This window comes from Hypanus sabinus, chromosome 25 (genome assembly GCF_030144855.1).
Source record: "Hypanus sabinus isolate sHypSab1 chromosome 25, sHypSab1.hap1, whole genome shotgun sequence".
In the NCBI taxonomy this organism is placed as follows: Eukaryota; Metazoa; Chordata; class Chondrichthyes; order Myliobatiformes; family Dasyatidae; genus Hypanus; species Hypanus sabinus.
In genome coordinates this window covers 16,869,316-16,893,370 of record NC_082730.1, presented here as the reverse complement: position 1 = coordinate 16,893,370, position 24,055 = coordinate 16,869,316, and the positions used below count along the sequence as shown (strand labels likewise).

General features: G+C 43.8%; 1 protein-coding gene across 1 annotated transcript in view; it reads left to right on the top strand.

Annotated features, from left to right (window-relative positions):
• The window catches only part of ren (renin), an 85,604-nt gene that overhangs the window by 40,680 nt on the left and 20,869 nt on the right, over positions 1-24,055 (top strand). The window contains exons 4-8 of the mRNA XM_059949821.1: positions 2,775-2,898; positions 9,488-9,606; positions 13,299-13,495; positions 17,026-17,148; positions 21,029-21,173. Coding sequence (XP_059805804.1) covers positions 2,775-2,898; positions 9,488-9,606; positions 13,299-13,495; positions 17,026-17,148; positions 21,029-21,173 — 708 coding nt within the window. The remainder of the gene's footprint in view (positions 1-2,774; positions 2,899-9,487; positions 9,607-13,298; positions 13,496-17,025; positions 17,149-21,028; positions 21,174-24,055) is intronic.

Genomic DNA, 24,055 nt, shown 5'->3' with positions numbered 1-24,055 from the left:
TGAAAAGGACCCGTTAAGCCCTACTCTTTTATATCCTTTGTATCTGTTCTTTGTTTAAACATTAAAATAAACGATCATGATGCAAGAAGTTTTCACTCATTCTTGGACTCCTAAAAAAACCTGTGGATTGGAACATCGCCAGATCCCACTCACATTTACACGAGATGGAGTGTAACTTGGAGGAAAAGCTATATCTAGTGCTATTTCGTTTACTATATTTTTCATTATTGGGAGGTGCTGTCAGAGTAGCCTGAGAGAGTAATTACAATGTATTTTGTAGATGCTACATACTGTCGACAGTGGAGAGAATGACTTCTTTAGGATAATGGGTGAGGTTGGCTATTTTGTCCTGGCTTGCATCAAGTTTTGTGAGTGTTCTTGGAGCTGGCTTCATCCAGGCAGGGAGAGAGTACTTCATCAAACCCTGGAACTCATGTTGAGTTCAGACAGGAATGGTTAATCTTTGGGGATGGATTATTACAGAATGCCAGCCTCCCTGGTTTTAGGCTGGGTGTTTATGTTCTGTGGTGTGGTGAGGGGCAGTTTTATTTGTTTACATTGTCAAGGTTTTTGAGTTTGCATGTCGAGGAAGGAAGCTCCTTCCTGCCTTAAGGAAATGGCAGAATAAGCATGTTGGCTGCACACTCTCGTAGACTGGTGGCCAATGGGTGTTGAAGGGGGAGAGAACGTAGATAGTGGTTCATAAACACAAATAAGTCTAGAGACGTTGTAAATTCAAAACAACACTCACAAAGTGCTGGAGAACTCATTATCTGGTGTCTCCTTCCACGTCTCATCCCAAATGATTTCTGGCTCTTCATAGTCATACAGTCATGGAAAAATAACATGGAGAAAGATCATGTTGTACAGCCCAAAGACCAGAAGACCTCATTCAGGGCCAATAATAACTCCACAATTGGATCTTCACTACATACTGAGAGACAATTCAAGTAAGTGCTGTGGAACAAAGACACAAAGTGCTGGAGGAACTTGGCAGGTCAGGGAGCATTTATAGAAAGGAATAGATTTTTCATTCCCCCACATTATCATCTCGCACTACCACTCGTCTACATTCTGGGCTGTTAACAGTAACCAAACAATCCAGCATACACTGTCTTTGGAAAGTAGGAGGAAACCAGGGCACCCAGAGAAAACCCACGCGGTCACAGGACAATGTGCAAACACGGCTCAGACCACACCTAAGGTCGGAGTCAAACCCAAGTCTCAGGTGCCATGAGGTAACTGCGCCACGATATCATCTGGCTTTTATATTAGACGATAGACAATAGGTGCAGCGGTAGTAATCAGATCCCCTCTCATCCTTCTAAATTCCAGTGTATACACTCCAATCTTTCAACATATGACAGTCTCACCATCCCAGGAATTAACCTCATGAACCTACACTGCACTCTCTCAATAGCAAGAATGTCCTTTCTCAAATTTGGAGACCAAAACTGAACACAGTACTCCAGGTGTGGTCTCACCAGGGCCCTGTACAACTGCAGAAGGACCTCTTTGCTCCTACACTCAACTCCCCTTGTTATGAAGGCCAACATGCCATTAGCTTTCTTCACTGCCTGCTTTCAGTGACTGATGTACAAGAACACCTAGATCTCATTGTACTTCCCCTTTTCCTAACTTGACGCCATTCAGATAGCAATCTGCCTTCCTGTTCTTGTCACCAAAGTGGATAACCTCACATTTATCCACATTAAACTGCATTTGCCCACTCACCCAACCTGTCCAAGTCACCCTGCATTCTCATAACATCCTCCTCATATTTCACACTGCCATCCAGCTTTGTCATCTGCAAATTGCTAATGTTACTTTTAATCCCTTCATTTAAATCATTAATGTATATTTTAAATAGCTGCTTGTGCTTGAATCATAGGTCGCTCTGCACCACCCTCTACCCTCTGGCTTTGGTCTTGTCTTGTCTCCTCTCCTTGTGACTGTTTGCAATGTCATCAAAGCCTGAACAGTTAGCTCCTGTTAGTGGCCTGAAACTACACCATCCTCCCTCAAAACTTGGCCAAAATCTGAACCCCCTCCCAAAATAACAACAGCGGTAAACACAAAAGCTGGAAGTTCTGACACAAGAGACTGCAGGTGAGGGAATCTAGAACAACAAACCTTTCTGATGCAAGGTTTGGGCTGCAGCCTCTCGATGTCCTCAGGAGGCTAAAGAAATCTGACATGTGCACTTTGGCTGCTACCGGTTTTTGTCCATGCATCATGGAAAGCATCCTATCCAGATGCATCGTGGCTTGTTATGGCCATCGCTCTGCACCAGCCCTCAAGAAACTAGAGAGATTTGCGGACACAACCCATCATGGGCTCTGGCTACACTTCTCAGCACCTCAATAAAGCTTTCAACCTCATCAAGGACTCCTCCCACCCCGAACATTCTCTTTTCTCTCCAGATCGTCTTCTTTTGCTTCTTTTGTTTGTCAGTCCTTGTTTAGGTGTATTTTTACCATTGATCCAAATTGCCTTTGATCTCCTGTGAACGCCCGAAAGAAAATGGATCTCAGGGTAGTACATGGTGACACATGCGTACTTTGATAATAAATTTACTTCAAGGTGGTTTCTTCCTGTTTAATCTTTTCCATAGATGCTGCCTGAACTGCTGAGTTCCTCCAGCATTTTCTATGTGTTACTCTGAATTTCCAGCATCTGCAGAACCTCTTCTGTTTAAAATTTAATTTGAACTTTGGTTTTGACAGATTATATATAAATGGAAGACTTTTGTTATTGTGTCTCATATTTCTCAGACCCAGTACTTTGGGGAGATCAGCATCGGGACCCCTCCACAGACCTTCAAAGTTATCTTCGACACAGGATCGGCCAACCTCTGGATCCCTTCCTCAAGCTGCTCACCCCTCTTCGCAGCCTGCTGTAAGTGCATTGCAGAGGGCAAAAGCCATGACATCATTGCAATTCGGTAAAAAGGACAAAAGTCAGCCAAGTCAAGGGAAGGGTAAAGAGGATGACTAAAGAGATTTAAAAATTAGCTTTATTTGTCACATGTATATTGAAACATCAAAACATGCAGTAAAATCAGTAAGGATTGTGCCCACAAGCGTCACCACACTTCCAGCACCAACATAGCATAACCACAACTCACTAACCCGGCCTAACCCATAAGATCATAAGATATAGGAGCAGAATTAGGCTATTTGCTCCATTGAGTCTCCTCTGCCATTTTATCGTGCCTGATCCAATTTTCCTCTCAGCCCCAATCTCCTGCCTTCTCCCCGTATCCCTCCATGCCCTGACCAATCGAGAGCCAATCAACTTCTGTATTAAAGATACTTAAAGACCTGGCCTCCACAGCTGCCTGTGGCAAGGAATTCCACAGATTCATCACTCTCTGGCTAAAGAAATTCCTCCTCATCTCCTTTTCTAAAAGGATGCCCCTCTATTCTGAGGTGGTATCCTCTGGTCTTAGACTCTCCCACCATAGGAAACACCCTCTCAACATTCCGTCTATCAAGGCACTTCATCATTGCACACTGGAATCCAGCACCAGCCTGATTTCCCCAAACTACTTGCATATTGAAGTCCCCCGGGACTATTGTAACATTGCTCCTTTGGTGTGCATCTTCAATCTCCCATTGTAATTCGTAGGCCACATCCTTATGTTGGTGGTCTGTATACAACACCCATGTCTTTTCATCCTTTCAGTTCCTTTGTTTTATCCACAATGGTTCAACACCTTCTGACCCTCTTTCTAATAATTTGATTTCATTTTTTACCAACAGAGCAACGACACCCCCTCTGCCTTCCTGCCTGTCCTTTCAATACAATGTATATCCCTGGTATTAAGCTCCCAGCGATAATCTCTCAGCATGATTCAGTGATGCCTACAATATCATACCTGCCAATCTGCAACTGGGCTGCAAATTCATCTGCCGTATTTGACATACTGTTCGCATTCAGTAACAACACATTCACCCTTTTCATTATTGTCCTCCTTTTACTTTGTAACTCATCCTCTTGACTGCAATTATGCCTTATCAACAGCCTCTCCTCACCACACAATGCCTCTGTTTGTAAGCTAGTTACCTCATCCTCAGCACTGTTATCCAACTTTCCTAAGATATGTCTTCCATTGAAATATACGCAGCTAGGCCAATAGTCGCACCATGCTCAACCTTTTAATTCCTAACTTTGTCTGAGATCTTACCAACATCTGCCTCCACAATCTCTCCACTGACTGTTCTGGCCCTCTGGTTCCCATCCCCCTGCAACTCTAGTTTAAACGCAACCATGCAGCATTAACAAACTTTCCCACTAGGATATTAGTCTCCTTGCTGTTCAGGTGCAAACTGTCTCTTCTGTACAGGTCTCACCTTCCCTGCAAGAGAGCCCAATAATCCAAAGATCTTCTACCCTCCCTCCCACATCAACTCCTTAGTCACATATTAAACTGTGTAATTTTCCTAGTTCTGGCCTCACTGGCCCATGGTCGAGGCAGCAATCCTGAGATCACAACCCTGGAGGTCCTGCCCTTTAACTGGGCACCCAACTCCCCATGCAGAACCTCGTCACTCGTCCTACCCATGTCATTGGTCCACGATTTCCGGTTCTTCGCCTCCCACTTAAGAATGCTGAGAACTCAATCTGAGATATCCCAGACCCTGGCCCCCAAGAGGCAACATACCATCCAGGAATCTCGTTCTTACCCACAGAACCTCCTGCCTGTCCCGCAAACTAAAGAATCCCCTATCACCGCAGCCTGCCTCTTCCCCCCTCTTCTCTTCTGAGTCACAGAGGCAGACTCAGTGCCAGAGACCCGACCACTGTGACTCTCCTCTGTTAGTTCATCCCCCCTACAGTTTCCAAAGCAATATACCGATTGTTGAGGGGGATGGCCACAGGGGTACTCTGCACAGGTGTGTAACCCCTTTCCCCTTCCTATCAGCCATTTCCCTGTGTCCTGCACCTTGGGTGTAACTACATACCTCTTTATATGTCCTCCCAAATGATCTGGAGTTCATCCAGTTCCAGCTCCAACTCCTTAATGCGGAGTGTAAGAAGTTAGATGCACTTCTCGCAGTCAGGGACACTGGGGGTCTCCCTGCCTTCCCACATCCCGCAAGAGGAGCATTCAACTATCCTGCCTGGCATCTCTACTGTCCTAGCTGAGCGGATATAAAGATGAGAAGAAAACAAACTTGAGCTTGTCTTTGCTTTCTATGACTGAAGCCTCGAAGAGCTAAAGCCTCGTTCACCTCTCCGACTCTGTCCGATCAGACGACAGCCACCGCGCTTCTCCTGCCTTCCTTTGGTTTGCTCTTACTAATCAATCGATCCCAGATGCCGACGGGCCACTGGTCAAAGCTCTATTATGCTGCCCTGACCTGCTGCTGCCTTTTATCCTGGGGCAGTGGACCTGATTGAAGTCCCCTCCTCTCCAAACTTACAAAGTCTGGATTGGCCACTGGTCAAAGCTCAGACCCGTACATCTTTGCAATGTGGGAGGAAACCAGAGCACCTGGAGGAAACCCACACATTCACGGGGAGAACGTACAAACTCTTTACAGACAACAACGGGAATTCAGCTCCAGTCGGTGATAGGTGGCAGCTTAACACTGTATGCTGCTGTATTACCATACAACACCTCCCCCCCAATTAACTCACAATTAATTATCTTTTAATTTCTTTAGCTCTGTTATGTCTTTTCCAGCACCTGATCTGACTGAAACAATCAACCCCAGCAATAACAGAGCAGGAAGGAAATCAGTCTCAGCAAGATGGAGCCAGAGCATGGCACCTCATTGCAAGCTGTCCCCTGCAAAACCACTCATTATTCCTACTTTATTCATTCAATCACTTTTAAGTCTAAATTTTCTGTCTCTTAAGGGTGGCACAGTAGAAAAGCGGTTTGCCTAACACTAGTACAGTGAAGGGGATCCAGGGTCAATTCTGTTGCTGCTTGTAAGGAGTTTGTATGTTCCCTCCATAATTGTGTGGGTTTCCTGTGAGTGCTCCAGTTTCCTCCCATAGTTCAAAGATCTACAGGTTAGTGGGCTAATTGGTCACATGGTGAGTGCAGCTGATAGACCCTGATAACATGCTGTACCTCCAAATAAAAAAGACTGCAGATCACTGTGTAATGATCTGATCTCTATGAACAGTACGCAAGACAATCTTTTCACTGTATCTCACTCACAGTAATAGACCAATTCCAATCCCAAAAGTGCAATACATCTTAAAGTAAAACAATTTTAAAATTAGATGAAACAGAAAAAAATGTAAAACAACAAAATATGGTGCTCAGAAGAAAAAGATACAAAATTAAAACTAGTGCAAGAAATAGGAGGGGGGGGATCATGAACTAGTAGAATGATTTAGTCTTAGTGGATAAGAGCCAACTAACAGCAGAGTAGGTACTGTATAGTTTAATGTCTTTTTTGTGTGCTAATAAAAATGTCCACAAAATATTTCATAAATTCATTTTACTTTAAGAATGTGACTTTCAAAAGTGCAAACATTGTGCACAGGTTATTGGATCAATGGTAAATGCTTGCTAGTATGTTACAGAAAACTTTAGTGGGTGAGGTGACTGAGATGGGAAGGTTGATGGACAACCTCAGTTGAGGGACACACTCAGGAAGGACAAGCCAAGGCAGGGGAAGGACAAGCCAAGGTAGAACATACAAGGTAATTGGTAGGACACTGAGGAGTGCAGTAGAACAGAGGGATCTGGGAATACAGATACATAATTCCCTAAAAGCGGCGTCACAGGTAGATAGGGTAGTAAAGAGAGCTTTTGGCCTTTATAAATCAAAGTATTGAGTATAAGAATGTTATGGTGAGGTTGTATAAGACATTGGTGAGGCCGAATTTGGAGTATTGTGTGCTGTTTCGGTCACGTAATTACAGGAAGGATATTAATAAGGTTGAAAGAGTGCAGAGAAGGTTTACAAGGATGTTGCCGGGACTTGAGAAACTGAGTTACAGAGTTACAGAATTATAGAAGAATTCTGAGTTACAGAAGAATGAAGGGAGATTTGTTAGAGGTGTATAAAATTCTGATGGGTATAGATAGAGTGAATGAAAGCAGGCTTCTTCCACTGAGGCTGGTGGAGAAAAAAACCAGAGGACATGGGTTAAGGGTGAAAAGAGAAAAGTTTAAAGGGAACATTAGGGGGGGGCTTCTTCACACAGAGAGTAGTGGGAGTGTGGAATGAGCTGCCAGATGAAGTGGTGAATGCGGGCTCACTTTTAACATTTAAGAAAAACTTGGACAGGAACATGGTGTATGGAGGGATATGGTCCAGGTGCAGGTCAGTGGGACTAGGCAGAAAAATGGTTCAGCACAGCCAAGAAGGGCCAAAAGGTCTGTTTCTGTGCTGTAATGTCCTATGGTTCTAATAATGAAATGGGTCTTTGAATGGATGGGTTGTTATTGCCAATTTGGTTGAACTTTACTGAGGAAGTCAAAATCTGACACATTTGCTTCAGGTTTTTTTTTAATAACTGAAAATGCCTTATTTTTCTAAACACAATTGTAATCACAAATCACCAAAGTGAAGCAAAATGTTTAAAAAAAATCAAAATGTTCAGGTAATCTCAGCAGGTCAGGTGGCATCAGTGGAGGGGAATAAACAGGCAATGCTTTGAAGGGTCACGGCTGAAAATGTCATCTGTTTATTCATTTTCATAGATGCTAACTGGCCTGATGAGTTCCTTCGGCATTTTGTATGTGTTACTCTGGATTTCGAGCACCTCAAGGAATGTGACTTTCTAAAGGATTACCACATCTTACCCACTAGATGGTGCTATAGACCAATCACAAACAAGAGAAAATCTGCAGATGCTGGAAATGCGAGCAAAACACACCAAATGTTTGTTAAAGTTTAACAATTCTCTGCCAGGGAACCACTGTCATAATTCTGCGGAACTTCCGCTATCTCCAATGGGATCCCATCACCAAACACATCTTTCCCTCCCCCCCCCACTTTCTGCTTTCTGCAGGGGTGTCTCCCTGTGCAGCTCCCTTGTCCATTCATCGCTCCCCACTCATCCCCCTCCTGGCACTTAACCTTGCCAGCAGACCGAGAGCTCCACCTGCCCCACACCTCCTCCTTCACCACCATTCAGGGCCCCAAACAGTCCTTCCAGGTGAGCCGACACTTCACCTGTGAGGTCTGTTGGGGTCATATACTGCCCCTGGTGCTCTTGGTGATACCCGACATAGGTTGGGACTTAGCACCTACGCTCCGACCACCAGAAGAAGATGTATCTCCCAGTGGCCTCTCGTTTTAATTCCACATCCCATTCCAACACATCAGTCCACGGGCTCCTCTGCTGTCGCGAAGAGGCTACACTCAGGTTAGAGGAACATCACCTTATATTTCAACATGATGGCAGGAACATCGACTTCTCAAACTTCCGGAAATGCCACCCCTACCCCTTCACCATTCCCTATCCTCTTTTCCCTCTCTCACCTTATCTCCTTGCCTACCCATTGCTTCCCCCTGGTGCTCCTCCCCCTTTTCTTTCTTTGATAGCCCTCTGTCCTCGCCTGTCAGATTCCCCCTCTTCCAGCCCTGTATCTCTTCCACCATTCAGCTTCCCAGCTCTTTACTTTATCCTTTTCCCTCCCGGTTTCACTTCCAGTTTCCCTCTCCTCTCCCCAACTCCTCATCTTTTTTTGTCCAATCCTGCTGAAAGGTCTCGGCCCGAAGCATCAACTGTACTTTTTTCCATAGATGCTGAGTTTCTCCAGCATTTTGTGTGTGTTATAGACCAATAGTCGGTTCACATGAAGCTTGTGTTTAAATTTTCCTTGGTTCTGTTCAAGATCTTTATTTCTATTTTTATGAATACTTTTGTAGTACTTTTGGGTGTTGTAAAAGAGAAATGTCAAGAGGTGCACCCATTGTTGTTTTCTATAAAACAGAATAACAATTAAATCTTCAATAATAATAAAATCGTGTGCAAAGTCAACATGTTTAAAATTTGCTAGTTTCTCTGTCTTCCAATTCTGCTGAAAGGTTCCAGAACTGAAACATCAACTGTTTCAGTTTTCTCAAACACTGCCTGATCTGCTGACTGTTTGAAACTTTTTCTGATTTAGTTTCAAATGTACAGCATTTGGAATTTTTTGATGTTCATTAATGTTGAACAATTCTTTGCCACTGCCTCTGCCACTGCCCAGCATATTGCACACACTTGTGATTTGCCAGTGGCCATTTGCTTGGGTTCTGAAAGTCATGTGCAGTATTCTTAAAGCAAGGGGAACAGCGAATTCTTAACTTTGAAGATTTATTTCTGGCAGAGGGTTTTATTGATTGGGATAAGCAGCATTTTCTTTACTGAGATTTTTTTGGATTGATTCTTTTTTATTGTTTTTATTGGTTACAATCAAGAAAAAGGCAAACTCCTGATTGCAATACATTTTAAATTAGAACAAAGAGAAAATAATTAAATTGCTTGATAGTAACCAGCTTGCACCTTGTTTGTTCCTTTGTAGTTTCCCATAACAAATATGACTCATCCAGATCGACAACATACGAAGCCAATGGAAAAGTATTTGCTATTCATTATGGGTCTGGTAATGTCAAGGGAGTCCTCAGTCAAGATATTGTAATGGTGAGAAACATCCATCTTTAAGAGTAAAGGCTAAATTTGTCATTAACAAACCCTCTTTATTCAGGATTGCTCACTGTGTGGCCAGGGACCACTGAGGTAGAGAGTCATAGAGAACTTGGCACAGAAACAGGCCCTTCAGCCCATCTAGTCCATGCTGACCTGATCTTCTGCCTAATCCCATCTACCTGCATCCGGACCATATTTCTCCAAACCCCTCCCATTTATGTAACTATTCAAATTTCTCTTAAATATTACAATTGAGCCTGAGTCTACGGTTTCTACTGGCAGCTTGTTCCACACTTGTACCACCGTCTGAATGAAGGTGTCCGTCAGTAGGATCTGTCTTTTAATGAAAAGAACGGCTCTGTTAATGTGCAAAGAGAGCTGAACTGCAATATTGAGCATTAGCAGAACAAGAATCTATAGTGGGGATCTTGAGTTATAGGGGAAGGTTGGCATATTTTTCCCTGGAGCATAGGGGAATGAGAGAAGATTTGATAGATGTATGCAAAATTGTGAGGAGTATAGATGGAGTCAACGCAAGCAGGCTTTGAGGGGGATCTGAGGGGAAATTCTACCCTTAGAGGGTGTTGTGAGTGTGGAACGAGCTGCCAGTGGAAGTGGTGGATGTGGGTTCAAATGCAACAACCAAGAGAAGTTTGGTTCTGTGTATGGAGGGCTATGGTCCACATGACGGTCAATGGGACTTGGCCAAATAACGGTCTGGCATGTTGATGGGCCGAAGTGCTTGCTTTTTCCGTGCTATAGTGTTCTATGACTATGTAGTCTCCTTGTCACTCTATTTCCTGATAACCAGAATACTTGTCCATCTTTATTTGTGCATAGTTTGTAACTTGTGTTTCTTTGCATCTACTGTGAATGACCACAAGAAAATGAATCTCAGGGTAGTACAGTATATGGTGGCACATAGGTACTTTAAGGATAAACTTACTTTGAACTTAGATCATTTTGACACATTAACACAAAGAATAGGCTGCAAAGAGTGAAAAGAATATTTAAACTGGACAGAGTACAAGGAATGTTTAAGTCCCTCCGGGACTTAAGGGCTGGAGTTACTGGGGGAGGTTGGGGAGGCTTGGCCTTCAGTTTAGGAGACCAGAGGGTGGACTTACAGGAGCTTTGACAGGATAAATACACTGTCTTTTTCCCTGGGAAAAGGAGTCAAAAAGTAAAGGCTGTAGAAATCTGAGCAGAGAGGAGCAAATTTAAAAGGGACTTGAGGGGTGATTCCTTTGCAGAGAGTGTGGTGTGTATATGGAATGAGGAAGTGGTTGATGGGGGTACAATACCAACATTTAAAAGATAATCGGATATGAAACTTTTAGAGGGATGTAAGCCAAACGCGGGCAAAACAGACTAGACTAGAGGGGCAGCTTTGACCAGTCCATGGCTCTAACGTCCACAACAGGATTGAGGAGCTTTGAACAGCTTGGGACAGGAGGGATACTAACACAGACATTGGAGGCAAAACAGTTTCCTCATCCAAAACCCAGCAGTGTTCATGTATCTCTGCTCCTGTCCCTATCCCAGCCTCTGGGGCTTGGCTGAAGTCTGACCAACCCTTGGTTAAAAGATTGCAATGTAGAAGCAAAAGAAGTAGGCTATTCTACCCTTTGATCCTGTTCCATCAGTTAAATGATGATTTGTTGTCTTCCTCCACATCTTCCTGCCCAGTCACCTTATCCTTCAGACTTTGCAGTTATTATCAGAGTACATATATGTCACCATGTACAACCCTGAGATTCTGTTTCTTGTGGGCATACTCAGTAAATTCAATAGCCATAATAGAGCCAATGAAAGGCCACACCCAATAGGGCAGACAACCAGTGTGCAAAAGACAACAAACTGTGCAAATACAAAAGAAGTGATAATAATAAATAAATAAGCAATAAATATTGAGAACCTGAGATGAAGAGTCCTTGAAAGTGAATCCACAGGTTGTGGGAAGGTTTCGGTGATGGGGAAAATGAGTTGAATGAAGTTATCCCCCTTGGTTCAAGAGCCTGATGGTTGAGGAGTAATAACTGTTCCAGAACCTGGTGGTGTGAATCCTGAGGCTCCTGTACCTCCTTCCTGATGGCAGCAGCAGGAAGAGAGCATGTCCTGGGAGGTGGAGATCCCTGATGATGGATGCTGCTTTCCAGCAACAACTCTCCGTATGGACGTGCTCAATGGCGGGGAGGGCTTTACTCGTGATGGACAGAGCTGTAGCCACTAATTTTTCCAGGATTTTCCGTTCAAGGGCAAACGCTCAGTGGGCACAAAACAACCTAACTTCCATCTTACAAAAGCAGAAAACATTGTCACTTAAAGACTGAGGTAAGGCATCTCCTACGGGAGTTACTAAGCAGGTTGGCTGGCCCTGGTGTAGAGAGAAAAATATAACAATCATTTCAGATGACTGGCCTACAGTACATTGATATACTGTTTAGATTTTGATTTCCAATCTGATTTCACCCCCACAGCCACTGAGCTAGAAAATTCCTGAGATCTACTGTTCCATAAGCCCATCAAGTCTGCTCCAATGTTTCATTATGGCTGATCAATTTTCCCTCTCAGCCTCAATCTCCTCCCTTCTCCCCATATCCCTTCACGCCCTGACTAAACAAGGATCCTTGAGGGCTGAGCTTTCTTCTCAGCTCCATTTTGTGCTTGAGATTATGATCAGAGCCTCCAACCATAATGCTAAGGAGTACAAGACAAAGGAATAAAGATGGCACTTCTGAAAAACCTTACAAAGAAAATTCCTTAGATAGTGATCAATTAGTTAATGGGGTACATAATTAAAACAATTACATTATATGGGTAATATGCTAATACTTAGCCAATGAAAAATGAGAAAAATGAGAAATAAAAGAATGAGAAAGCTAAATCGTTAGTTTAGCTACTATACTGCTTTCTGCCAGTGAGTGTGAAAAATACACGAGTTTGTTAAAAAGTACAATTCCTATAAAAAGGTATTATAGGGTTTCCAACACAATGGACTCACTTTTAAGGATTCTTCATCTTCAGCTCTTGTTCCTAGAATCTATCTACCTATCTATCTATCTGACTGTTTGTTTGTTTATTTAGTTATTATTTATTTTGTATTTGCACAGTTTGTTGTCTTTTTGCACACTGCTTGTCCTCCTTGTTGGGAGCTGCCTTTCACCGTTGTAGTATGGTTATTGGATTTATTGAGTATGCCCACAAGAAAATGAATCTCAGGATTGAATGTGGTAACATATATGTACTTTGATAATAAACTTACTTTGAACTTTGAATCCCTTTAAGAGTCACAGCAGTTTCAATAAGGTCACCTCTCATTCTTCTAAACCCTGCCGTCCAGGCCATGCCAGGTTCTCACAGCTATCTTTGGGCAGGAGCTACAGAAGCTCAAAGTGCCTCCTTGAATCAGCTGGCACAACCCTAATCACTACAGTTGATCCACTCTATGATCATTTTGATTGCTTTGTACTATTATGTATTTTTTGTTCTGTGTTCTTTCTTGTACAAAAATGGGTGCATTTATGTTTAATTTACGTTTTGCTTGTGAACGCTGCTAATCTGATGCCATTTACCTGCTTCAGGGAAGCTTTTCACTGTGCCTGTGCGATCATTCACTCGGGCATCTGCCAAAAAATCTCAACTTGGCCTTTGACCTCAAAAGACCGCATTCTTTTGTTTGGTAGGTGGCCAATATCCCAGTTATCCAGCTCTTTGCCGAGGCCACCTCGTTGCCTGCGATACCTTTCATCTTCGCCAAGTTTGATGGTGTCCTGGGGCTGGGATTCAGGACCATCGCCATCGATAACATCAAACCGGTGTTTGAAAGAATCCTGGACCAGCACGTCCTCACTGAAGACGTTTTCTCTGTTTATTACAACAGGTGGGACCACCCACTTCTCGACCAGCTTAACAGGGAGGTGGGGACTAATAAGAGGATCTGGTGTGGTGTGTAATGTGAAGAAGGGAGACGTTGAGAGAACTTTCTTAGCGGGAGGATAAAGTGACATCATTTTGAGATGTGGCAAGTTGCAGTTAGTCTTGGCAGGATAGTGTCTTGGTAGGTGGGGTTTTCTATTCTTTGGCAACAGGGTCTTAACTGAGAAGATTTTTAGGGGAAGGAATGTGTCAGGGCATTTGGGGGTTAAAGAGATCAGGAAATGAAGGGTGGAGTTCAGGGGTATCTGTGGGGAAAGTGCAGTGTTATAATATGTATATCTAATAGGAGAGATCCACTCTCGTCTCCTATCAGATTCCTTCCTCTTTAACCCTTTACCTCTTCTATCATCTTCCAGCTTGCCTCTTTCCACGGCTCCCCCATCCACACACCTTCCCCCTTACCTGGTCTCACCTATCACATTCCAGCTTGTAGTCCTCCCCCCTCCCCCCACCTTCCTATTCTGGCTTCTTCCCCCCTTCCTTTTCAGTCCCAGCGAAGCGTCTCAGCCCAAAACTTCAACAGTTTATTCCCCTCCATAGATGCCACCCGACCTGCTGAGTTCCTCCAGCATTTTGTGTGCGTTGTCCAAGATCTGCAGATCTTGTGTTCCTGACGTGATCTGTCCGGGTGGTTTGCAAGACAAAAACTTTTCACTGTGGCCTGGTACATGTGACGACACCACAGCAAACCAGTCACCAATAGCAACCTGTTGTGTGCAAGGGAAGTGTAACGCAACCTTAAGCTAACAGATGAGCTCACGGAGAACTAGGCAATCTGCAAATGTGTGGTCCAGGATGACGTGCACAATCGATTTCCCAGGAATGGGAAATCAACGAATTAGACGCCATAGTTTTTGGGTGAGAGGGGAGAGAGTTCGTTGGAACCTGACGGGCAACGCTTTCATCCAGAGAGCGGTCTGAACATAAAATGAGCTGCCAGAGGAAATGGTTGAAGCAGGTACATTAACTACATGTAAGCAGTTGGAGGAATACTCTACTGCACCAGCTGTAAGATTGGAGCTCAAACCCCGCCACTGCGTTTAAGGAGCTTATACATACTCCCCGCGGTTATGTGGGTTTCCTCCGAGAGCTCTGGTGTCTTCCCACATTCCAAAGACATACATTTAGGATTAGTGAGTTGTGGACATGCTATGTTGGTGCTGCAAGGGTGGCGATGTTGCCCAGAACAATTCTCACTGACTTGACTAGACGGAAACAGTGCATTTCACTGAATGTTTCAATGTGACAATCTTTAAACATTATAATTTTTACCTCCAAGAGGCACTTGGACAGATACACGGAGAGGAAAGGTGTAGAGGGAAATAGGCCAAATGTAGGCAAGTGGGACTAGTTTAGATGGGAATCTTGGTTAGCATGGACCAATTCAGCTGAAGAGCCCATTTCTGTGATGAAAGACTCCATAAGTTTATATTGGAATTATGGTAAAAATAGGATTAAGAAAGAGGTGAGGGGATAGCACTGAAATGGAGCAATGAGGAGAAGGAATTGAGAGAGGATGTGAAAGATGAGTGGGGAGGAGCTTGTCACAAGCATTAGGGTAACAGATGTAACAGGGTGAGGTTTGATGGAGGGTCTCTGCCTGAAACATCAACCCTTTATTCCTTTCCACAGATGCAGCCTGGCCTGCTGAGCTCCTCCAGCATTTTGAGGTGTGTTGCTCTGGATTTCCAGCATCTGCAGAGCCTCTTTGTGTTTGGGACAGTGTAGAGAGGCGGCGGGTTGATAGACCAATATGTGAGCATTGGATAGCGTGTGAGATGCAAAGGCATGCAAACTGAGGGTGAAGTCATGCAAGAAGCAGAAGCATGGAATAAGCTTTATTGCTTTTAGATCAGAGGCATGCTTATTCACCATAAATCAATTACAGAGAGTCTAAGAGCTGTGAACAAGAAGATTCCCACGTTGAAATTAATAGAAAGCAATTCTCTATTTTCCTTACCTGCTGCCCAGCATCAGTAACCAAATCTCCGTGATCACTACTAGGAGACACACACATAAAAGTCCATTGTTTACTGTTATAATCATAAAAAAGAGATAATAGAAAAATTAGGTTGCTTGAATGATTTTTAATTGTTATCACCCAATAATAATTCTATTGTATTTTCTTGATCTACTGTGAATGCCCACAAGAAAATGAATCTTAGGGTTGTAAATGGTGAGATATATTTACTTTGATATTAAATTTACTGTGAACTTTGAACCTGGTCAGTATCCATTCAGCATTTGAGGTCAGCGGCCATGAGGTTCTTTGGGAAACGGGTGACTGGAGGTCATAGAAGACTGAAAGAGTACAGAGAAATTTTACAAGGATCTTGTCCAAATTTGAGGGAAAGTTTGAATAGGTGAGGACTTTATTCTCTGGAGAATGAGCAGAGATTTGATAGAGGCATACTAAAATTGAGGGGCATAGATAGGATACATGCAAGGAGGATTTTTCTACTGAGGTTGTGTGAGATTAGAACTGGAGGTCATAGGTTAAGAGTGGAGGTGAAATATTTAAGGGGAACCCGAAGGGAAACTTATTTACTCAAAGGGTTGTGTTCGTGTGCCAGTGGAAGCGGGGGAATACGGGTTCGATTGCAACATTTAAGAGAAGCTTAAACCAAAGAGATACTGCTGATGCTGATCAGCTGATCAGATACTGCTGATGCTGAAAATCGGGAGCACAAAATACTGAGAATTCAATAGGTCAGGCAGCATCTATGGGGAGGAATAAACTGTCATCGTTTTGGGCCGGAACCCTTCATCAGGACCCCAGTGTTAAGTAAATGGATGGGAGGGGTATGCAGGGCTATGGTCCAGGTGTTGGTTCTTTACATGAGACAGAATAACAGTTCAGCATGGACTAGATGGGCCAAAGGGCTGGTTTCTGCACTCTATCACTCTATGACTGTGCTAAAACCTTTAGGGTTATGTCTAAGAGTTACACCTGTATCACCTAAATTAGATATCCTTATTCAGTGTAGTTTGGTCAACGTAATGGCTAGTCCTGGACAGAATGAATGACCAGACACCATCCAAAGGGAAGTGGTTGATTTTGTGGGATACGTTGATGTTAAGAGGCATAGATCGGCTGGATAACCAGAGACTTTTTCCCAGAACGGAATTGGCTAATAAAGGAGGCATCATTTTAAGGTGGCTGATGGAAAGCACTGGAGGGATAGCGGAGGCAAGTTTTTTTACACAGAGAGTGGTAGGTGCTTGGAACGTATGTGAGGGCAGATAGATTAGGGGTATTTTAGAAACTCTTAAGTAGGCACATAGATCATCGAAAAATGGAGGGCCATGTCAGAGGGAAGGGTTGGATTGATCTGTGGGTCGAAAGGCCTGTTGTGTGATGTATGTTCTTTGTTCTAAGATTTCCTTCACCCCTCTCCACCTTTCCCTCGGCTTCTTCTTTCCTGTTATCTCGTGGGTCTTTATTAACTTTGCCTGTGCTCTTGATTCACGCAGAGATTCCCATGAGATTCCGGGCGGTGAGGTTATCCTGGGGGGCACTGACCCTTCTTATTACACTGGAGAGTTCCACTATCAGGAGCTGACCAAGACAGGTCACTGGCAAATCAGGATTAGAGGGTGAGTCATGCACTTGGAGTCTGTACTCACATCTTTATGTGTAGTTAACAATTGAATGACGCCATTTCTCAAAGGAAAGAAGGTTTATACTTACCACTCTCTAACTTTGACTTTTAACTTTGTAACTCTTTTATTTAGCTAACTGCATAACCTGGTCAGAATGGATTGTGTGCCTCAGAAGGCATTGGTTATTTTCATTTGGAGATGCAGCACAGTAACAGGCCCTTCCTTCCCAGAGAGCCTGCACTGCCCAGTTACGCCGATGGGATCAACTAGCCCACTAACCGGAATGTGTTTGAAACATGGGAGGAAAATGGAGCGCCCGGAGGAAACCCACAAAATCATGGGTAGAACGTACTAACTCCTCACAGCCAGTGCCAGAAATTGAATCTGGGTCCCTGGCATGTAATAGCATTATGCTAATCGCTACACTACAGTGACGTTCCAATTACGTTAAAATATGCTTTTCTATAGTTATAAAGGCATTTATGGAGGAAGGAAATAACTGTTGACAATATGCCTTTCCCATTTTAATCCTATATAATATAATAAAATCCTTGATGCTGTCACCAATTCAATCCATTGAATCAACAGGTAATCCTTCAAAAGATAGAGGCTTTTGTCCTTACAGTCTCTGTAAATGTTTCTGCTTCAGACCTTAGTGAGCCTTTCTAGCAAAATGTTACAGATCTATAGATCTGTTATAGCACAGGTCCATCAATACAGTCTCTTACCAGTTATCCTCATCCACCCCATTCTCAATATGTAACCCTGATAATTATTTTACCCCTGAAGTCTACCCCATGCCCTCTTGGAAACCATCACTGACTGTGCTGTCACTGTGAGTACTAGATCGGGGATACTTCCTGCAGTAATAACACACACAAAAAGATTCTGCAGCTGCTGAAAGCCTTGAGTCCTGACGAAGGCACTTGGCCCAAGACATTGACTGTTCATTCCTCTCCTGTCGCTGAGCTCCCCTGGCATTTTGTGTGTGTTGTTTCCTGCATTGCGAAGCTTTTCTTCCCATCCCGCTTTTTGAAACAGAATCAGGTTTATTATCACTGACGCGTGTCATGAAATTTGTTGTTCTGCAGCAGCAGTACCGTGCAATACTAAAAAAAATGCTATGTTACAATAAGAAATATTTTAAAAATAATTAAGTAGTGCAAAAAGAGAGCAGAATGGTGAGGTAGTTCGTGGCTTCGTGGACCATTCAGAAATCTGACGGCAGAGAGGAAGAGGCTGTTCCTAAAATAGTCAGTGTGTGTCTTCAGGCTCCTGTACCTCCTCCATGATGGCAGCCATAAGAAGAGGTCATGACCTGGCTGGTGAGGGTCCTTAATAATGGATGCCACCTTATTGAGACATGGATACGATAGATAGCCAGAATCTCTTTTTCCCAGACTTGAAATATCATATTTTAAAGGGCATAACTTTAGGTGAGAGGGGTAAATTACAAAGGAGTTGTGCAGGGTAAGTTTTTTAATGTAAAGAATGGTAGGTGGCTGGAGTGCATTGCCAGAATAGTGGTGGAAGTAGGTACGGTACTAGCATTCCGGAGGGGGGTGGGGGGAAGGCATGGTAGCATAGCAGTCAGCATAACGCTTTACGGCACCAGTAATCGGAAGATCAGGGTTCAATTCCTGCCACTTTTTGGCATGAGCCCCCAGATCCTCAATACCTTCTACAGGGGCACCATTGAGAGCATCCTGATTGGTTGTATCACTGCCTGGTACGGGAACTGCACCAACCTTGATCGCTGGGCACAGCAGAGAGTGGTAGGGACAGCCCAGCACATCTGGGATGTGAACTTCCCTCCATCGAGGACATTCACAGCAGCAGGTGCAGAAAGGGGGTGTGGAAGATCATTGGGGAGACCAGTTGATGCACCATCAAAAACTCTCTCTGAGACGTGAAGGCGAGATATCGGCTTTTATTGACTGGAAGAAAGAACAAACAGTAGTTGACCACCATACTACATCCTGGAGACTGAGGGCCGGGCTCAGGCCTCAATCGCCTTTATACCGGGGTCTGTGGGAGGAGCCACGGTCAGTGGGAGGGGCCACAGGAGCAGTCAGCAGAGGGGCGTGTCCAGACAGGTATATGTAGTTCACCACATTCACCCCCCCCCCCCCTTTGTTTTAAAAGAGAGTCCCCATGGGGCGAAGTTTCTTACAGGTATATTTACAGGTTAAGACTATCAGGTGGTCGAATCTGTCGCTGCGATCTACGTAGCACCAGCTGTGATTGCACCGGTGCCGGTGGTGATTGCACCGGAGACGGTGGTTGTGCTGGTTCCGGTCTGACTGGAGGTGTCAGCCCACTAGGCGTCAGTGATCCCTCATGCATGTGCACATGGTATATGCGCGTACGAGACGCCTGGTATAGGAGTGTCGTGAAGAGTCTGTGTAGGGCTCGGTGTGCGCGGTGTCACCTCAGGTACAGGGTTCATAGTTACTGTGGAGTGTTCAGGGTAGTGGTCTGCTGCTCCTGCGGGCACCAGGTCGCGGACGGAGACTGTGTCCTCCCACCCATCAGGTAAGACCACATAAGCATGCTGGGGGTTCGCATGTAGAAGGTGAACCCTCTCGACCAGCGGGGAGTATTTATTGCTCCTCACATGTTTCCGGAGCAGCACTGGCCCCGGGGACGTCAGCCAAACTGGTAGGGTGGTCCCAGTGACAGACTTCCTGGGAAAAAAGAATAGGCGCTCGTGAGGGGTGGCATTGGTGGACGTACATAACAGGGAGCGGATAGAGTGGAGTGCCTCAGGGAGGACCTCCTGCCATCGAGAGACCAACAACCCTTTGACTTAAGGGCTAAAAGTGTGGCCTTCTACACTGTGGCATTCTCCCTCTCCACCTGTCCATTTCCCCGGGGATTATAGCTCGTGGTCCTACTAGTAGCAATGCCCCTAGCCAGCAGGTACTGGCGCAGCTCGTCACTCATAAAGGAGGACCCTCTATCACTGTGGATATAGCAGGGATATCCGAACAGAGTGAAGAGCTGGCGCAGGGCTATGACAGACGTGGTAGTGGTGTTGGGGCAGGGGATGGCAAAGGGGAACCGCGAGTACTCGTTGATAATGTTGAGAAAGTAGACATTGCGGTCGGTGGAGGGAAGGGGGCCCTTAAAGTCAACACTCAGTCGCTCAAAGGGGCGGGTGGCCTTAATAAGTTGCGCCTTTTCAGGCTATCTCCCCCTCCCCCACTAATTATTTACATGTATGGCAGTCAGCAGGGGGTGTGTCCAGACAGGTATATGTAGTTCACCACAACAACTATCTCATTTACTTTGCCAGCCAAATCCAACAAGCATGGTGTTAACCACATTAAACCTTTCATCCCTCTCTTTATTCTTGTTAGTAATTACAGGGACATTGTAGTGAAGGAATGTTTTCAGTCTGCGCATTCAAAGATTCAAAGTACATTTATCATCAAAGCATGTAAGCAGTGTACAATCCTGGGAGCCATCTTTCTGCAGGCAGAGACGAAACAAAAAAATGCCATTGAACCTGTTCAAAGAAAAAATGTGTAAAAAAAAGAACAAATCGTGCAAAAGACAAAAAAAAAATAAGCAAACACACAGAATATTAAACGTCAAACTGCAGAATCCTTGAAACGGGAATGTTCAGTTCAGTTCAATTTAGCACTGTTGTTCATTGACTGCAGGCCACAGAGCCAGTCTGCCCCATCAAAATCACACAAAATAGCAATAAAAGAAAGAGTAACCAGAAACACAAATAATATGAATGGCAGAGTCCCCCACAAACCAACTTCTGAATTCCTTAATTACTGACAGTAGGACTTTCACTTTATCGTCTTCAGTAGACAGGAAGTTACACAGCATCCATTTCTGTTTTCCTTTTGTCCTCCAGAATTTCCATCGATGGGGAGCTAACACTGTGCAGTGAAGGGTGTGTGGCTGTTGTCGACACCGGTTCCTCCTACATCACTGGGCCAGCAGCTTCTGTCTCTACCATAATCAATGCCATTGGGGCCACGTCATTGGCAGAGGGACAGGTAAGGATTGCATTGGTCGTTGTTAGTTCATGTGCTGCTTTCTGTATCTTTGCTTCCGAAGATTGTGGATTTGAATCCCACTCCGGACGTGAGTGATTAATACTGGGGAGTATACAAGCACAAATTGAGCAGCTTTGTACGGGTGGCTCTTTGAGGCTTTCAGGGGAAAGGGAAACCAAGTGAGACCCTTAATCTTTAAACTACTCAAATGGACTAGTTGCTTAGTGAGCTTGTAGTTGAGACTTAAACAAGGTTACTGACAACATAAAGATTAAACTTAAGGATAAAAGATTAGCTTTTACTGTATTTGTCACGCGTACATCAAAGGTCAAAGTTTAAAGTAAATTTATTACCGAAGTACATCTACATCTCCATATTCAACCTACAAATACATTTTCTTGCAGGCATACTCAATAAATCCAATAACCATAATAGAATCAATGAAAGACTGCAGCAACAGGGCAGACAGCCAGGGTGCAAAAGACAACAAACTGTGCAAATACAAGAGAAAGAAAAAATAATAATATTAAAAAATAAATAAGCAATAAATATCGAGAACATGAGATGAAGAGTCTTTGAAAGTGAGTTCATAGGAGAAACATGCAGTAAAAGGTATTATTTGTGTCAAAGACAAACACCATCCAACTATGTGCTGGGGGCAGCCCACAAATGTTGATATTTTTCAGACGGCAACAGGGCATGAATACAACTTACTAACCATAATCCTTTCATTTTTGGAATGTGAGAGGAAAATTTGAACACCTGGAAGAAACCTATGTGGCTATGGTTGAGAGCATAGCAACTCCTTAAAGACAGCGTTGGGAAATTGAATCCCAGTCACTGATTGCTGGTGATGTAATAGCATTACACTAACCACTACGCTACCGTGCCATTCTTTTATTTAATAGGAATTATTTAATGTTTTATTTAGTAGGAATTATATAAAAAGACACCAATTACAGCTAATTAAATCAAGTAGGGGCATGGGATTAGGTGATGTGTTGCAGTTATATGATGTGGGAGCTGGTGGACCCTATTGTGGTTCCTGGTGACCACATCTGCAGCAAGTGATGTAAGGCACTGGACGCGCTTTATTGTAACTCGGTATTGCTGTTTCATCCAGTTCAGTTCTAGCCTTCGGGCCTTTGAGTTTGCCAATCCCTTTCTCAAACACCTTCATTAGAATTAATCAGCTGTTCCAGTCTCTGGTTAATGCTACCATTGGGCTGCCATTGCCTGGTGAGCTTAGACTGAGCACTAGTCTAGTTGGATTTTTCTCAACCATTTATGTCTGAAAATTGCTAGACCTCCACTTTTCCAATGCATAAAACTCTAAATGTACTTGGCCTCCATATGTCACATTTACTTTCAGTTTACCTTTGGGAGACACATTTTCACCTGTGTAAGTCCTTAGCATCACTGAAGTCTTCTCTAATGCTATCTTAGAAAACAGTCTGTTGTAGTCATCCTCTGAAATTATAGACAAAGTTGACCCCGCTTCTAGTTCCATTTTCAATTTGGCATCAAACACATCTATTGTGATCCATATGATTTTGTGATCTGCTTCAGTAATACTATGCAATTCTAGACAGCTCACCTTTGTCATACTCTGTGTTGCCTGGTTCTGTTTCAGATTCGGTCACTTTATTCTTTTGCTTCATTTTGTGTTTGAGGCTTTCCATTCTGTTGTGCTTTTTGTCTGCCTTGCACACTCTCTATGTGACCTTGTCTGTGACACTTTCTGCAGACATTTCTTTGAACCAACAGACATTTGCATCATGGGAGGAATTGCCACATTGACAACATCTTTGGCTTTTTGCACCATTCAGGGACATTTTGTATATTTCACATTCTAACCTGCTTTTCTGTAATTCTGCTGCATCCTTTGCTGTAGTCTCCAATGACATTGAAATGGTCAATGGTCGTTCTAGTGTTAGGTCTCTTTCGGACAGTAGCCTCTTTTGAGTGCTTTGACTATGTATGCCACATACCAGCCCATCCCTTAATGCTTCAGTAAATCCATCTCTCAAGTCACGGTACTGGGAAAGTTTGCATAGTTCTGCAATGTATTCAAAAAGGCTTTCATCTTTTGACTAATTCTTATTGTAAAATCTAAAACTCTCAGCTATTGTCAGCAGTTTAGGGCTCAGGTGATTTTGTAAAATTGTAACAATTTCATTAAATGTCTTGCTTGTTGGCTTTTCAGGGGTTATCAGGTTGCGCGAGAGACTGGACACCCTTGCACCCAATAAGCTAAGAAGTGTAGGGGCTTTCTTCTGCTCCTCCATGTTGTCTGTGTTACAATACTCTTCGAACTTCTAGATATATGACTCCCAGCCTTCAATACTTGATGCACCATCAATAACTCACACTGAGACGTAAGGCTTTTATTGACTGGAAGAAGGAACCAGGAGTGAGTGTCTATCATACAATGTCCTGGAGACTGAGGCCGAGCGTCAGGCCTCAGATCGCCTTTATACAGGGGCCTGTGGGAGGAGCCACAGGAGCAGTCAGCAGGGGGCGTGTCCAGACAGGCACATAGTTCACCACAATACTGCTATCAAATTTGTCCACTTTCCCGACTGAAACCATCACCACATTAATTTCTCTTTAAATTCAGTGCGTCTTTCACTGTTATTCACTGGTCCTTCAGCTTTCTCGTGCTGCTTAACGTTCACAGTTTCATCCCATAGCTGTCAGTGCAGTTCAATATATTTTCTGACATTCAGGTTCATACTGCTCGCCAATTTGTTGTGTCTGTGCCCAGCTACTTATATATTAAATAAAAGCACGCATGGGAGAGATGGCTTTAACTGGTGTATTCACATTGCAGTGAGAGAGAAAGAGAGAGACAGAGAGAGAGACAGAGAGAGAGAGAGAGA